Source organism: Pan paniscus, chromosome 19 (genome assembly GCF_029289425.2).
Source record: "Pan paniscus chromosome 19, NHGRI_mPanPan1-v2.0_pri, whole genome shotgun sequence".
NCBI classification, from domain to species: domain Eukaryota; kingdom Metazoa; phylum Chordata; class Mammalia; order Primates; family Hominidae; genus Pan; species Pan paniscus.
In genome coordinates this window covers 28385001-28402807 of record NC_073268.2, presented here as the reverse complement: position 1 = coordinate 28402807, position 17807 = coordinate 28385001, and the positions used below count along the sequence as shown (strand labels likewise).

The following is a 17807-nucleotide window of genomic DNA, read 5'->3' as shown; positions in this document are numbered from 1 at the left end:
AAAGGGAACTTATTAGTTCACATAACTGAAGCTTCAAGAAATAGAATTAGTTTCAGGCAAAACTTGATTCAGTGGTCCTTGTTTCGCTATGGACTATACATGTCTTTCTGAATTTCTGATCTCCCTGCATTTGAGAGCTTCATCCTAGAAAGAAGTTACTATATTCATCCTAGTTACTCTATTGGCAGAATAGCTTCCAGAAACTTCCAGAGCAAATTGGGAAGACAATGTCTGTATCCTCATATTTTGAGCCAAGAGCCTGAGTTCCACTTTTATTGGTCTGGCTGGCTTGGATTAAGAGCCCGTCTCTTAACCCAGGGGCCAGCAAACTATGGCCATTGGGCCCAATTTGACCTACTACCTGTTTTTGTATGGCCTGCGAGCTAAGATGTTTTTACATTTTAAGTCATTGAAAACATCCAAAAGAAGAATATTTTGAGAAATATGAAAATTGTATGAAATTTGAGTTTTAGTGTCCATAAAAAAGTTTTTTTGGAATGCAGTTGGGCTTATTTGTTTCTGTATTGTTTACAGCCCACAGTCTAGCAAGGACTCCTTACCTGGAATGAATCATATTTTCATACGACAAAGCAGAGCTGAGTAGTTGTGAAAGACACTGTATGACCCACAAAACCTGAAGTAGTTTCCATTTGGTCCTTTACAGAGCAAGTTTGCCAACCTGTATCTTAATTCATCTTTGTGGCCAGAGAAGTGGATTTACTGATTTGTTTCAGCTGATCAATGTCTATAATAAGCAATGTTGATGGGCTGAAAACCACACAAACTACCAGAGGGGTTGCTTTTCCGAAGAATCATGTAAGGATAAAAGAGAAAGAAAGAGAGAAAGACCTTGGAACCCAACTAGTATCTACCAAATGTATGTAACTTTCTCATATTAATTCTGTCTTTATATGTGAAGATGACCAATCCCCTGCCTGTGATTACATCACATCAAGCATGTTCTTCCCAAATTGGGGGTTCAATCCAGACTCTCCTGTTATATGCCAGTTGTCTTAGGGATTTTCTCACTTTATTCAACACTATACTCAATTTTTACATTAATAATGCAGTAATAATATACCCGTTTGCCATTCTGTATTTTCCTATATAATAATAATTATTATTGTTATTATTATTATTTTTTGAGACAGTTTTGTTCTTGTCGCCCAGGCTGGAGTGCAATAGCATGATCGCAGCTCACTGCCACCTCTGCCTCCTGGGTTCAAGTGATTCTTGTGCCTCAGCCTCCTGAGTAGCTGGGATTACAGGCACGCACCACCACGCCCAGCTAATTTTTGTATTTTTAGTAGAGATGGGGTTTCACCATGTTGGCCAGGCTGGTCTCGAACTCCTGATCTCAGGTGATCTGCCCGCCTTGGCCTCCCAAAGTGCTGGGATTACAGGCGTGAGCCACTGTGCCTGGTCTTTCCTGAATTATTTTACTGGTTTTGTAAAAAGATTTTGATCGGGATATACCCTGTTGCCCCACAAATGTTGGCTAGTTCCCAAATCTGAGACTAAGTTTTCATTATAGACTTTATATTCTAAACTAAGTCACTAACAACTGGGGCCAGACAATCCTTCCAGGGCATTGTAGACATAGGAAGAGGAAAGAAAGTGGCCAGCCTAGTGGGTTCCACCTTTGTGAAGGAGAGGTCTTTACTTCTAACTGCTCTTGAAGCCCAGTGAAGGGGTCTCCAGAGGGTAACTTGTACAAACTGGAAGTACCTGCAAACAAGGCAACTCATTTTCCAGTTGGATGTCAGCTTACATGGTGAACCTCATGATTTGCCTGATCCAAAATGAGCAGGGGAGAAGAAAACAGGAGATAGGAACCAAAGCAGGGAAAAGGATTGCTGGAGGCTGCTCTCCCACCACATGGAATGAGCTTTCCATTGGCCGAGTGATCCTGTGGAAGGGAGCTGGGCTCGAGCCATCCTCCCAGTGACACTCCACACAGGTTGGGGGAATCACGTGTCCCATTTTGTCTGGGAAATGACCCAGTTTATGCCAGTTGTGCCAGCATAGTTATTAATAGTAACCCCTTTGAGTCTTAAAGTGCTCATCCTACCAATAGGAGATCCACTGCTTAGCTTACAAGGATCTTAACAGCAGTAGCTGATGGGGTGGTCTCAGGGCTGCTGTCTACAAAGGCCCCTGGATGTGTGGGCAAGAGGGTGCTGAAAGCCAGTCTGCCCATCACCTGTAAGGTCTTGCACTCGCACAGGGCTAGGTGTGCTCCATGGTGCTTTTTTGTAACATGCTCAATGGTGTCTTCCAGGCTAGCAAAGGCCCAGGGTATGCTGCCAGTGGTGTGAGCAGAAGAGAGAGGTGAAAGATGTTGGGCAAGGGTGGGATCTCTCACCTAAGAAACTATGCAGAGAGAGGACCCTCAGGAATGCCCATCTATCCGAGGAAAATATACATGCATTGCCCATAACTTCAATATTTTTTTAAAAGATGCAGGGATAACCTAGCAGTGGGGGCAGGGACTACATCTGTAGGCAGTTAAAAGAATTCTTTCCCCTCTCTCTTTTAAACATTTAAATTAAAAAAAATTCTTTTAGAGACAGGGTCTTGCTCTGTCACCCAGGCTGGAGTACAGTGGTGTGATCACAGCTCACTGCAGACTAGAACTTCTGGGCTCAAGCGATCCTCCTGCCTCAGCCTCCTGAGTAGCTAGGACTATAGCTGCACACTACAATGCCTGCTAAGTAAATTTTTTTTTTTTTTGTAGAGACAGGGTCTCACTGTGTTGCCCAGGCTGGTCACCAACTCCTGGCCTCAAGTGTTCCTCTGGCCCTGGCCTCCCAAAGCACTGGGATTATAGGTACAAACCACCACAACCAGCAAAATTTTCTCTTTATATTACCCCACACAGACAACCCCTCTTTCCAACATGCCAGAGGAGTTAAAAAGAGAAGGAGAGAGGGTATCTCAGAACCAAACTAAAGCTTCATCACACTCCAACTACCAGAGCCTGTTTTGCTCTGGTGAAGGGCAAGGAGAAAGGAAGAAGTAGAAATGTTAGTTAAGTCAAATTTAAGATTAGAGTTCTAAACTGAAGGAATTTTAATAACTGGATGTGACCAAAACGTGATGGGATCTCCCCAAGATGTTAAGGTGGAGCTGATGATTGGAGAACAGTTAAGCATTTTATGTTTATATATAAGTAAGGATAGAATAGGTTGTACCTAGATAACAAACAAACTCCCAGTGGTCTAACAAGGTAAAAGTTTTCCACTCATACAAAATCTGATGTGGGCTAGATCACTGGATCTCACAATTTAGTTGCATCAGAATCCACTGGTGGGCTTGTCTAAACACAGATTCCTGGGTTCCACCTGAGACTCTGATTCTACAGGTCTTGGTAAGACTCAAGATTCTGCCTTTCTAATGAGGTTTCAGGTGATCCTGATGCTGCTGACCCATGAACTACACTCTGAGCATTATTGATCCTAGAGCAGCTCTCCTCCAAGTGGTGACTCAGGAATTCAGGCTGCTTCCATCCTGTAGCTGTAGATTCTGGAATGAGAAAGAAGACAGAAAAGGCATACTGCTTTTAACTGTCTTGGTCCAGAAGTGACATGCTTCACTTAATCTTACAATTCATTGACCAAAATTAGCCACAAGAGCCCAATGCAAATGCCATGAAGGGGAACATGTGGACTATTTAGTGAACCCTACTTTGTCTGCCACTTACTCTTAAAAAAGAGGTTAACCAAGGAAAGAGACCCAGCCAATGTGAACTTGCTGTCTATTAGAATCTTTTGCTTTTCCTTTCCCCCGATTATAATAGGCTGTCAGTTTAGTATTCATCTAATATATGAAGGATTTATGCAATATTCATGTTGTTGAGATGTGAAATAAATCCTAGATCTATTTGAAATATTTTAAAGTTCATGGGCCAATGGTGCCAGTCATCAGATGTTGAGAGTCCTTAGGGGAAGAAAGAATGAGACTCTATGGCTTCATCAAGGCAGAGATTGCTACTATCATGATTCCGGATAATGCCCCCACACTTGCCCTAGCTGGTTTGCTATGATGGGCTAGAGGAGGAATATCTCAAAATTGGAAGGGAATATAAAATGTTGCATGAGAGAAGCTATTTATGCAGGTGTGTGTGTGTGTGTGTGTGTGTGTGTGTGTGTGTAGAGAGAGAGAGAGTCAAAATGTACTCTTTGGGTCTAGACAGGACATGTTAGTTGCCTTGATCTCTTCATACAATGGGTAACATAACAGCAGCGAGCATTCCTGAAGTTCTCTGAACTAGACTGAAATCTGCAAAGCTTGTCCCCTCAGTGAGGGACCCAGAGCAAGTGGTTCAAGAGAACTAAGACAGAACCAGTTTTTAGTGCAAGGCCCCAGCTTCTCAAATCTTGGTTTTTGAGTTAAAAATCACATACTCATACTTATGAAAATCAAAGTACAAAGAATGGAAAATGAAAAGTGGAGATCCTCATTTCTTAAAAATTATGGTTGCCAGGGAAATCACATTTAATAGATTGGGATATATCACACACATCAAATGTCCTTCTTATGTTTATGTAAATATATATAGCTTTTACCAAAGCAAAATATTATTATATGTACAGTTATATAATAAATATGTGGTAATATAGATATTGGTATAGAGATACACATATGGAATGTATATTCTATATACATAGTTTTACATTACTATCTTAGATACCTTTCATTTCAGTATGTATATCCACTTCATTCTTTTCAGTAATTTTGTGTTTATTATGTGGTTATACCATGATGGTTTAAACTATTCATCTTTTAAAGAATTTATTTCTATTGGTTGTTTTACAAACAGAGCTGCAAACAACAGCAATGTGCCAACACTTTGTGTCTTTTTTTTTTGAGACAGAGTCTCACTCTGCCACCCAGGCTGGAGTGCGGTGGTGCCATCTCGGCTCACTGAAACCTCTGCCTCCTGGGTTCAAGCAGTTCTTCTGCCTCAGCCTCCCAAGTAGCTGAGATTACAGGCGCCTTCCACCATGCCCGGCTAATTTTTGTATTTTAGTAGAGATGAGGTTTCATCGTGTTGGCCAGTCTGGTCTCCAACTCCTGACCTCAAGCTATCCACCTGCCTTGGCCTCCCAAAGAGCAGGGATTATAGGAGTGAGCCACTGCACCTGGCCCTCCTTTGTTTCTTTAGATAGTGTTTCTTGAAATAGATTCCTAGAAATAAGATTGAAGAGTATGTAAATTTTAAATTTTTCTACAGACTGTGTAATTTCTCTTCAAAAATGCCGATTATCAAAATGTCACTTTTTGATACTAAAAAATAGATTGTTTTAAACACACAAAGTAAGTAGGGCTTATCAAAAAGTTAATATATTTTGCATTTCTCACAAGTATGTTGAATTTCTCCCACTTGCATTTTACAGCAGGAATCCTGACTCAGTCTAACTTTCTTATACTTAAAAACATGACAGACAAGAAGTTAGCACACGTTTTCTATAGAAGGCCAGATAGTAAATACTGGTGTCTTTGTGGGTTATATCATTTCTGTTAGAACAATGTGACTCCACCTTTGTCTTGGGAAAGCTGCAATAGATAATATGTAAAAGGGCGGGAGTGGCTGTGTTTCAACCAAACTTTATTTACAAAACAGGGTCACGCTAGATTTGTTCTGAGGACCATAGTTTCTTAACCTCAATCTAGGCAATCCGTCAAATAATTCTGCATTCACAATAGAAGTCTTGTTGTATATATTGGCTGACTGTCTTTCCTTTCTCTAATGTTAACCACTGATTTTGTGGAGCATGGATTCTAGGGAAATAATACCCAGGTAAGATGTCTATTACCATGTGTGTCTTATCTTTAAAAGAGTGGTTAAATTCTTATTGAGGCCGGGCACAGTGGCTTATGCCTGTAATCCCAGCACTTTGGGAGGCTGAGGCAGGCGGATCTCTCCGGTCAGGAGTTCAAGACCTGCCTGGCCAACATGGTGAAGACCCGTCTCTATTAAAAATACAAAAATTAGCCGGGTGTAGTGCCATGCACCTGTAATCCCAGCTACTTGGGAGGCTGAGGCGGGAGGGTCACTGGAACCTGGGAGGTGGAGGTTGCAGTGAGCCAACATCACACCACTGCACTCCAGTCTGGGTGACCAAGTGAGACTCCATCTCAAAAATACAAACAAACAAACAAACGAAAAAACAAAAACCAGTTTTATTGAGAAATTCAGTAGTTTTTGGTCTTTGGTCTGTATGTATATCACTTAGGGCTTTGGAAAAAGTCTAGATTCCCACATCCAAACCCAATTCTCTTGTGAGCATTTTAAACGACCATCCCAGGTGGTTCTGGAATGCTCATAGGTTTGCATATTAGTTACACTATTTATTCGCTGCATGGCCATGGACAAGTTGTTTTAACTCTCTGAGCCAACATTTCCTCTTCTACCAAATGGGAATATTAATAATACTTAGCCCTTGGAGACATTGTTAGAATTTGAAGGACAATGAATAATTTTTAAGAGAGCTTGACTCATGAGAAAAATAAACTTAAATGCATGAATATATATATCAAGCATGAATTTACCTAGTGCATATGCATTATACACTGGGTGCATAATATTTTATAAAATAATCATTGTTTTATAAAATAGAGTTTCATTATTTGGGGAGAGGCATTACTGTCATTTCCTTTCTGCTGACTTCCCCTCTTCAGAGTTTTCTGCTCTTCCCCTCCCATCCCACCACCTTGCTTTGTCACAAAACAAAGCCAATAGGATCACCAACAGTTTAAGACTGGTTTACTCAAAACGAATTCATTGTTTTACGTAGCTGAACACAGAAATGATAAATAATGTTCTATAAATATTTGTTGGTTGACAGCTTTGGCACAATGTCCTCTAGAAAAAGCTGAACGTAGCCACCCACCTTGTACGAGAGCCGCAAAGAATAGCCACGTGCCTGAATATGTGTCAGCCGCTGTGTGACTGGAGGGGCTGAGGAAGGGGCGTAGAGGGTGTTGTGAGGTCCCTTCCGACAAGCAGTCAAGAATGCATAGAAATACATTACAAAAATTAAATAGTCTAGATAAGTTGAAATGCATGTTAAGAAGAGCCCCAGAGTGTGGTTGCTTGGGTAGGGGTACGTTCAGGAATTGAAGGGACGTCCCTAGGGCCTGGGTCCCTGCTTCCTAATCTGCCACAAGCGTAACAGTGTCTTGTTGCTTCCAGGTCACTCAGGGATTTGACTCTGAGGTCAATGATGCACTTGGCACCAGAACTTGGTGGGGTTGGCACAGACATGCCAGCCTCAGCCACTTTCATTCTGGAAGCTGTTAAAAGAGACAGTTATAAAAATTGAGGAATCAGCAAGGGAATTCCTGGTCCCATGCTGCCTTCCCATCTCTGTCTTGGCAAGCATAGGGCCTGTCCACTTGTTCAAGATTCTTTGCCCAACCTCAGCTCCCTAGACTTTACCTCAGTGGCTCAGGCGTTCTCCTCAGGCAGCCTCCTCCTGCTAACACTTCCTCCTGTCTTCCCTCTGCCAGGGGCAGCTCTTCCCTGGTTCCCTGCAGACCCCAGGTCAGGCCAGAAAACACCTCTATGGCCCTTCCCTGTGTCCCACCACCAGATAGGACCTCAAAGGCCTGGGGTCCCCAGGATGGCCCTCAAACCGACTGGTGCCCATGCAGGCTGCCACCCTCCAAGTCCTGCTTCTCTCCAGAGATGGGCAGAAGCACCAGCCCTTGCCTGGCACCAGCAGTGAGTCTCATAATTGCCATTTACCATTTTGCTAGGGGGGCTTCTGGGGGTCCTAGGAAAAGCAGCAGATGCCTGGGTGCTTGGGGACCTGGGCATTCTGAGGGAAGGAGCAGCGTGACCCTGAGTCATTTTTCACTGGGGACAAGTGAGCCAACTCCTTCTACCCAGTGATAAAATCAGAAGGAAGTAGATGGAGACAGCACTGTTCAGGGGATGATTTGGGGATGAGAAGAACTGGCAGGAAGTTGGGGATTTGGGGGTGAGAAGAACCAGCAGGAAGTTGGGGATTTCTTTTTTCCCCACTTTTCCCTTCCATTTCTGTTTGAGCCTTAGGTTTGGCCTCCATCTCCCTCTGTAGAAATTGCAGCTAATTAGATAGTCTGCCTCTTATTCCAGCTCTACTGGGGGAACATAATATGGTCTAAGAAGAAATTTTTCCAGCAAGAGGCCATCTCTGCAAATCACCTGTGAGGCAGACCTGTGGCAATTTTATGACTCAGCTGGCCACCGGGATTGTAGCTGGGTTCTGCCGCTTGTTGAAACCTACTCAGTGTTCTCCTTCCCTAAGTAGGACAAGACCGTACCCTGCCTTTAAGGTTTATAGAATAGAAAGTGAAAACACTTTGGGGAAGAAAATCTTCCTGAACAGATAGCCCAGGGCATTTTGAAAATCCCTTAGGAAGTTCTCTGTTTCACTTGGGTACCTTTGTCCTTGGACTTTGGTGATGTGGTTTGACCCCAGCCAGAGAGTGCAGGGAACAACAGCAAAAGGCAGGACAAAGACAGACTCGTGAGAGGAGGCCTAGGAACAGGGGGCCATTGTGAATGAGGAGGACGTGGGGGCCCAAGAAAGTGAGCAAAAGAGGACAGGGCTTGCGCACTCAGTCACCAGCCCCCTTCTGGGGTCCAAGCTGTGTCCCCTTCTCTAAAGAGGTAAGCCCTGAGTCATGGGAAGTTGGAAACCGTGGCTCATGAGACAGGATGTTTTTTAAGCACCGTGGTGTCTTGTTGACTTGCACATGCAAGGGGGTCTTGGGTAACCACAGGGCTCAGGGTATTTGCAGGAACAGTTCAAGTGCTCACTTGTCTTGGGGCTGTTTATGGGGAAGTGGTTTCCACAGCGACAGGAGGTGAGATATTGGTGTTACCCCAGACCACACTTAACTAGTTCCTTCTCACTAAAGCTCTGTAGTCATATTTTCCCCTGGCAGAGCAGAAACTTCTATGTTATCCCACAGCTGTTCTAACGGTGTAGACTTGACTTATGCAATGATGCCAGGAGTCCTGAGCAGCACAGCCCAACTTCAATCACACACAGATGGACAGAGCTGTATTAGCGAAGCCTGAGCTACTGAGCGATGAGAGTACAGCCAGGCTTTCAGACATCTGTTCATTCAAGAGAGATATGCGCTAAGCAAAGGACCTAAAGATGTGTTTAATATGGGTGCTAATATGCATAAGGAACCTTGAAATAAATGTTCTTAGCCTTTGGCCAAGAGGGTCCATGTCTAGGAATCTATTCTCCGTAGAAATAAATTCAAATATGGAAAAAATGAACAATGCATAAGTGTATTTGGTCCCCAGCATATTTATAGCAACTTAAAATTGGACCCAATTTAAATTGCCTATGATATGGAAATGGCTAAGAAAATTATGGGATCTTCCCTTGATTGGCTATTAGGCAGCCTTTACAAACAATGCAATGACATGAGAAATGCTTATGTTATGGTAAGCTTAAAAAACTCAAGATGCAAATCAGCTTATTTTAATCAGGAGCCACCTAGCATTTGGGATGTGGTCAATCCCACATAATGTATTTTTGTGGGTGCAGTTCCCAGGAAAGAGGAGGAATAAAAACGGCAAGTATGAAGTGTCTCCTTCGCTTGCAGTCTCCTTGTCTACCCCTTTGTCCATCCACTATGAAAGGACTCCCTTCTGTTCCTCAATATGGACAATTTCTATTGAGGACTCATTGTTCTAAGAATTGTCTCATCTCCTCCTGCATCCTCAGTGCCCGATCTTTGGCTTCTATGAAGGAAGGTGGGTAGTGCTTATGGCAGGTCCAGTTCTACCTTTCTTAGTATGTTCTGGCGTGGGTATGTAGCCCCATTTTCTAGTGGTTACCTTGACATCATGAAGAGTTTATGTCTCTTTTGCCCTAGGTTTGGGCAATAGTCATTCACTGTGCAACAGGAAATACACGAGTCAGCATCTTATTAAAAATAAAGTCATTCAGGAAAGTGGACGACTAGTAGTTTCTAATCTAGAGAGCATAGGAGAAGAAACGTTTACCACACACAAAGTATTAGTGCCTTTTATATTATCAAGACAAAAATAACAGGAAAAAGACAAACACATTATAGTGAAAACTTGTTTTTCCTGACCAGCATCTATTCTGCATGTTTCCTGATGCCAGAAACTCACATTTCTTCAGGGCAAACCCCCTTCCCCACCATTCTCAGGCTTTAAGTTTATGTAAAATTCAGTAAACCCAAAGATTCAAGTTATGTGCCTTGATTAACTTAAGCAAATCAATGAAACCCATCCCCATAACCACAGCGACTGGTTAGGAAATTCGGTTCCTAAGTCAGTCAAATCCGAAAGGGCCTAGTGATGTTTTTTCCAATGGGAACACAGACTCACTCTTCCCTGCAGAAAATGAACAAGGATTCATGTACACTGGCAGGTACTGGCAGCCACCCAGGGCCTCTCACAGGAAAGGGAGATCAGAAAGAGAAGCAAAGAGGACTCATGAGATACCACAGGGCCGCTGCGTCCAGCCTTGCCTGGAGCTAGGGCCACCTCGATGCCCTATAGTCTTGGAGCCACAAGGTGCATTTACTCAAAGCCTCTTTGAGTTTGGTTGCTTGTTTGCTTTCTGCCTGTAAACTGCCAGCATCCTGAGAGATATGAGATCTGTATCTGTGCAGAGACACAGGGTTTGTTAAAAGTCACAGGCCCTGACTGAAGTGTGGAACTGGCTGAAATGAGAAAGTAGGAGGTAATTTGGTGAGGACCTTGTGAAATGGAAGTGAGTTTTAAACCTTACATGCATCAGAATTACCTGGAGCCTTGTGAAAACACAGGTTGCTGGGCCCTAGTCTATTAAGAAAGGAAGTGGGGCTCAGAATATGCATTTCTCCCAAGTTCCCAGGTGATGTTCACCATGCTGTCCTGTCTGGGCACTACCTTTTGCCATACCCATTACAAGGTATTGCACGTGCTGGTTGAACTATGGTCTGTCTTATTTTGGTGTTAAAAGCCTGTGCCAAATACCAACACTGCAGCATTAAGGAATTTGTTAGAAAAGATTCTGAATATTGGAATTTAGTAGCTGTGTATTACATCAGTAAGGTCCTTTAAGAAAGAGTTTAGGCTACTTTGAAATGGGCTCATCTGAAATTGAAAAAGAAGAAATGCAACTTGCTAAAAAGGCCCTTCCAGCCTGTTGACTGAGAATCCAGTAATCTGGAGACTTAAAGGGCTGTAAATGCAGAATTTTCTACTCTAAGATAAAGTTAACATGAGCAGAGACAGGAAGATGAGAGACATAATGAGGCCAAGCGTCAAATATTCATCACATCCACATGGGCCAAGATGCAGGCAGAGGTCTCTCACCAGGGGCTGGGAGGTCGGGGTGACAATGGTAGTGCAGTCTGTGCTAGAAAGTGCACATCCCCAGCTGGGCGCGGTGGCTCACGCCTGTAAGCTCAGCACTTTGGGAGGCCAATGCTGGCGGATCATGAGGTCAGGAGTTAGAGACCAGCCTGGCCAACATGGTGAAACCCTATCTCTACTAAAAATATAAAAACTTAGCTGGGTGTGGTGGCGGGCACCTGTAATTCAGCTACTTGGGAGGCTGAGGAAGGAGAATCGCTTGAACCCGGAAGGCAGAGGTTACAGTGAGCCGTGATCACGCCACTGCACTCCAGCCTGGGTGATAGTGGGAGACTCCATCTCAAAAAAAAAAAAAAAAAAAAAAAAAAAAGAGAAAAGAAAATGCACATCCCCAACCCCAGTTAAAATGCAAATGCAAACTATGTAACTGACAACCTGTCTGCTTCTGGCTACCTGGCCCATGGAATTGATCAGAAGCAAATAGTAGCCTACAGACATTAGAAGGGAGTCACATTGCCAAAGAAACAATAAGACTGGTTCCAAAAAGTTGCTGATTGCACAATACCTAAGGCAACCTCAGGCTAACTCACACAGACAGGAAGTCAGCAGCCTCCAGAAAGCAGATCCTCCACATTGCACATCTCAGATTGTCCGTGGAGGACATTCCCCCAGGGAGGAGAGCTAGGGACTGCCAGATCAGCTGAACTGCTTAAAAATGCAATTCCCATTCTCCAGTTCCCTATCAGGGGTCTTTGTTCAACTTACTCTGTTTGTTCATAACACTTGTATTTAGGGAATATTGGGCATGATTAAACTTCGTTTAGCTTTGGGTTTCTAGACCTTGAGAAACAATTCAGTGCAGGCAAATATTGTATGCCCCTATATTTTTTCCTGAAAGCCAATAAAGAAGGAATGATGACACCTTCACTGCATCTATGGGGACAAAAGCTGCTTGTGTGTGTGTGTGTGTGTGTGCGTGTGTGTGTGTGTGAGAGAGAGAGAGAGAGAGAGAGAAACAGCCTTGTCAAAAAGACGTGTTTGTTGCTGTACCCTCATTATATGAAAGCCACCACGGCATCAAAACAGTATAAGCCAGGTTGAGCTCTATCCTCTCTGCATCAACTCAGAATCCCTACCAGAAAGTAGTTGTGATGGATGGAATATCACCCATCAAAGAACAGGGTAAGATGAGACCAGAGAGGTAAGCTATGCAAGCTAATCAGAAAATAACTCAAAGTTTTAAAAGTGCAGAATATAAAAAGGAAAAACCCTCATTCCTAAAAAAAAAAAAAGCCTCATTTCCTCAAAGAAATCAGTTAGCTATTTGATGTGTATCTTTCCAAATATTTGCCTATGTAAATGTATATGTATATATGGCATTTAAAAATAAAACAAAATAATATACTTTACAGATAGTTCCATAGCATATGTAGAGAATATATATGCATATACTGAAGGTAATTAGGTCTGCCTTTTACATATAATATTATGAACACTTTCCACAGTTATAGATGTGTGCTACTTTTTTTTTACTGACTTCAGAATATTCCACTGATGGACATCTTAATCCTCTACTGATTAATCCCCTACTGATGACTGTTTGCATTTCTTTGCTGTTTGCCAACCACACTGCAAAGAATATCCTCATGTCTACATATCTTATCTTTTGGCAGTGTTTCTATGAAGCAGATTCCTAGAAATGGGATCAGGTCAAATGGGATGTAGTTCACATAGTATATGCATTTTAATATTTGCTAAGTAGTAGTGTTTATGCTTTAAAGAGTTGGAACACTACAATTCTAAACATGTTTGGACACAAAAAAGAGATTATTTGAAACAAAATGAAATAAGCATAGCTCATAAAAATTAACACGTTTGGTTTTCACACAAATATTTTGAATTTCTCTTTCTTTTGCAAAAAGGACCCTAGCTTCGTATGGATTTCTTGTACAGATAATGCAAGCAATCCATCTATTAAATAACTTACCTTTCACAGTAAATCTATAGACAGCATCCTGCTCCACACAGAAGCTGATTGTCTTTTCCTTCTCTAACATTAGCTATTTATTTTGTAGAGTGTAGATTCTAGAGAAATAATGTATAATACACCTGTTGCCATATGCAGATACTTACCACATTTAGAAAACAGTGGTGAATTCTATTGACAGTGGCTCTCAGTCATTAACATGCTATGGAACACCTCATGAGCTTGATAAAAATATCAGTTCCCAGGTCTACACCTAAAGATCCTGTTTAAGTGGCTTCAACAATCACTGCTCAAACACTCTATGTCAACTCAGAATCCTGACCAGAAAGTGGTTGCAATGGATAAAATATCATTCACTAAAGAATAGGGTAAGATTTGAGTATAGGTGGGTCATACTTTGGGAAATAACTTGGTCAATGGTTAACAGCATAGTCTGTAGTTCAATAAAAGTCCAGTTTTGGAACACAATTGACCGTTTACGTGCTGTGTAACCTCAGCCAAGTTGTCTAACCTTTCTGAGCCCTGGGTTACTTTTCTGTCAAGTGGAGGTATTAATAGTACCTAAGCTGTACTATTGCATTGGTAAGATTAAATGAACAATGTATAAAAAGCACTCAGTAGGAGTAAGCCTCAACAATGTAAGTAATTGCTATTAAGAGCTTGATTCATCATGAATATGCCCTACAGAATACTCTGCTTAATGGTGTCCATTCGAGTAGTGAATTCTCCTAGAGCATGCATATTGTGATTTGAGTTATAACATATTCGTAGTTTCAATGTTCCAGAACTTTGTAAAGTGGATGACTCTGTGGTAGCGCTCCCCATCTCTCCCAATTTCCCTCCATTTCACCTCTTCCTAATCTTTGCCTATGATTCCTCTTAACCAGTGATTTTGATTTGCCAGAAAAACAAAACCAAACTCAATACTGGTTTACCTTTTAAAAGAGCATCTTTATTATTTCCCCAGGCCGATCACAGCCCTGAACAAAAGCATCCGATACACATTTGTCAGTCTGGTGGCTTTGGTGCCATGACTGCCTACACAGGCCGATGACAGCCACTCGGTTGTCACTCGTGTCACACCAGACACGGTGTGAGGGAAGGGGGAGGGGACAGGGGAACTCTCAGAGCAAACAATCACAAACACACTGTGAAATCGAAAATAAATTACAAAAACTAAATAGTATAAATAAATTAAAATTTAAGTTAAGAAGAGTCCCACAGTGTGGCTGTTTGGCAACAACCAGTCCATAGAAGAGGTAGCTGTGGAGGTCACAGGGATGTTCCCAAGGCTCAGGCTCCTGCTCCTCCCCACTGGGCCCACCGAGGTCGCTGGGCTTCGAAGCTTCCGGACCCCTCAGGCACTCAGCTCCAGGTCGCTGACATATTTCTGGACCCACTCCTCACTGGGGTCAGCACAGACCTGCCGGCCTCTCTTGGTTAGGAAGCTGTGGAGAAGGGACGAAGAGTTAAGCACTGGGGAATCCAGCAGGGGAATCCTGGGCCCACCATGGCCCCACCATTCTGCTCTCTGTCCTGGGCAGCTCAGGGCTTGCTCCTCGTTCAGGGGCCCCCTGCCTATCTCCGTCTAGAGAGCTTCTCTCAGGGACTCAGTAGAGGTGGCCCTCAGAGTGTCCCGCTGCCTCCTTCTTCCTGTCCCTTTCCTCTGGGCTGGGGCAGCCCTTCCTGACTCTGTAACACGTGCCTCACTCCAGCCCCAAGTCAGGTCACACCTCGGAGCCCTGCGTCCTGTATCCCCGATAGGCTCCTGAAGGCTGGGCCTTTCCAGGATGGCCTTTTGGCCTGTGTCTGCCCCAACCCTGACCCTCCCTACCTCCATAGAGGTGAGCAGGAAGACTGGCACTTACATGACACTGGGCTTGGAGCACTGGCTGCTCGTCTCAAAGTAGTCCGCTATGAAATTCTGTGGAATCTGCCGGGAGATGTAGCTGAAGCAGCAGGCGGTCGGCGTGTCAGCAGCAACTGCGGAGAAAGGAAGAGAATGAGCCCGAGTCACAGCTCAGAAGAAAAGGCCAGGCAGCTTCTGATCCCTGAGTGGTTGAGGAGGGCAGGCTTGCTCAGACCAAGTGACTGGAAGGCATTTGGGCGTTTTTGCTGAGAAATGTCTCTTTGTTCCTGTCTGTATCCTTCTTTCTCCTTGACTCTTCATAGTGGGTTCTCTGTTTCTCTGTGTGATCCAGATACCTGAACGGACTGTTCTCTCATCTCAGTTCTCTTCAGGGAATTTTGTCTGGTTCAAGAAGTCATACCCCAGCCCAAGAGAAGCCTTGGACATCTCTCATAAGACATCCAAGGGACAGGGCTCCTGGGAGACCTAGAGTGAGCTGGAGAGTGAACAACAGACCCCACTGGGAAGTAAGCAGCCCTGGATTCTGCCTCTTGCTAACTGATTCGTTTCGAACCCTGTTTTTCTATCTGTAAAAGGGACTGTAACTCCCCTGCCCCTGCCTAGATTCTCATATCTGGAGACTAGGGGGCTAAGACCCCTTCTAGAGATAAAAATAAAAGTCTTGAAGAGAAAGACCAAGATGTTTGGCAGCCCTTTAAGAAGTTCTCTTTTCTCTTGGGGGCTTTTAGGCCACAAGAAAAGATTGATGTGGTCTAACCATGGCCAGAGAGTGGTGATACCCACAACGAAACTCAGACTCACGTGATGCAGAGAACTGGTTGCAGAGAGCCATGGTGCAGAGGAGGACAGCAAGGGCAGCAGTGGAGACCTGCATGATTCTGAGCAGGTGACGGAATGTGGGCTCGAGTGTCAGCAGAGCCAAGAAAGGACTGACCACTGTCTGCTGCCCGTGTCCTTCTGAAGTCTGAAACCAGCTCTCCTCTTTATAGGCAGCCCTGGCGGATGGGGAAATGGAATCTGGGGGTGAGGAGGGAAATTTTTAAGCGTAGTGATGGTGTCACGCTAAGTTGCACAACTCAGGGTCCCTGGTGACCACAGGGGCTCAGGATATCCAAGAATAGCATCTCTGAGCTATTCTCTAACTCTCAGCTCTCAACTCATGACTTGTTATAGTTTCATAGGGAAATGGTTTCTCCTGTGAGTGTGAAGAGGGGTATATGTCAACCCAAGGCTATTCTTAGCCAGTCCCTTCTCATAAGAACTGGTCTATGCATGAACTCTCCAGCCCCATTCCTTCCCACAGAGCTGCAATTCTGCTTCCTCAGCTGCTATAACCACAGGGATAGGGTTGATGGGCTGATGCTGTGGAGGGCTGCACAACCCTTCCTCCTCCCAGAGGCAAAGAACTGAATGAAAGCTGGAGGAATAGAAAGCATGAGGTCATGTTTCAGTCATTTGTCTATTTATTAGTCATGTAGTGACTAGGGCGCTGTGTTAAACGCTAGTTGTGGATCATAAAAATACTTTAGAGGTGGGTGTCAATATGTCAGGTGCCTAGAAATATTTGTAGCCATTAACCTAGAAAAAGCATTTCTAGGAAAGAGTTCTGTGGAAACAACCCAAATATGGAGCCATCTTCAAACATAAAGATACCTGACCCAGCATCGTTTATAACTCTAAAATAAACAAAGCTAAATTTTTCTCCATCAGGGAATGATAAATTATCCACTAGATCATTTATTATTAAGTCTTTAAAATGAATGAAGTGGCATAAATATGCTTATAACATCAGTGGTTAAAAAAAGCAAGATACGACATTATACAAATTCTACAAAGTCTGAAGAATTGTACAAATATATATATTTGTACTATATATACATATATTTGTACATATACACATATATATTTGTACAAATATATATATATTCCTTGCCAACCCTAAGCATGGAAAAAAATACAAAGGCTTGTAAATACATGCCTTAAAGAATGAATAGTTCTTATATTTGTGTGATAGGTCCCTGGGTGATTTATTTTCTTATTTTTTTCTTTTTCTGAATTTTTCTCATTTTACTTAGTTACACTTTATTACCTTCTTGGTCAGCCCACAAATTTATAAACTAATTTTTAAAAAAACATTTCCAACATCACTGGTTGAAAAATAGGTTGTTGTCAGTTGTTTAATCTGAAAGAAATTATTGATAAATATGCTAAAGTTTCTGTTCAATGGTTTTGGCCAAAATGAAGTCTTGATTTCCCATTTCTTTGAACCATTTTAAGGATCCTATACTATAATTACATAAACCATGCCAAACCGAAGCAGTTTTTTACTTATTCTTTTCAATACATAATTTCAGTGGTGTGGAAGGGTCTCTACCTTCTCAGCCAGATTATATGCTTTTTTTTCTTTTCCGTACTTTGTTATTTTATTCTTTCACAATCAATCAGCATACCTCATTTTATAATGAGAAATAGATTTAGTTGGTTTTAATGATCTTTGTTTCTGAGATGCCCCTGATCTCGTGGGGGCAGGTAGAGTGTATGAACAGGTAATTGTAGCATTTAGCCGAAAGTGCTAGGACTCCTAGTAGAAAAAGAAATGAAAG

At 42.8% G+C, this 17807-nt stretch overlaps 1 protein-coding gene and 1 long non-coding RNA gene across 2 annotated transcripts; one reads left to right on the top strand and one right to left on the bottom strand.

Annotated features, from left to right (window-relative positions):
• The first annotated feature begins 641 nt into the window (after positions 1-641).
• On the top strand, positions 642-15999 carry LOC134729447 (uncharacterized). The gene is made up of 3 exons (XR_010110545.1): positions 642-877; positions 2738-2830; positions 15566-15999. It is a non-coding gene; the product is annotated as an uncharacterized LOC134729447 (long non-coding RNA).
• On the bottom strand, positions 14265-16180 carry LOC100992309 (C-C motif chemokine 3). The gene is made up of 3 exons (XM_003817961.5): positions 16006-16180; positions 15203-15317; positions 14265-14782 (listed from the first exon to the last, which is right to left on the bottom strand). Exons 1-3 carry the CDS (start codon positions 16076-16078, stop codon positions 14692-14694), a joined length of 279 nt encoding a protein of 92 aa, XP_003818009.1. The 5' UTR covers positions 16079-16180; the 3' UTR covers positions 14265-14691.
• Between the last annotated feature and the right edge of the window lie 1627 nt (positions 16181-17807).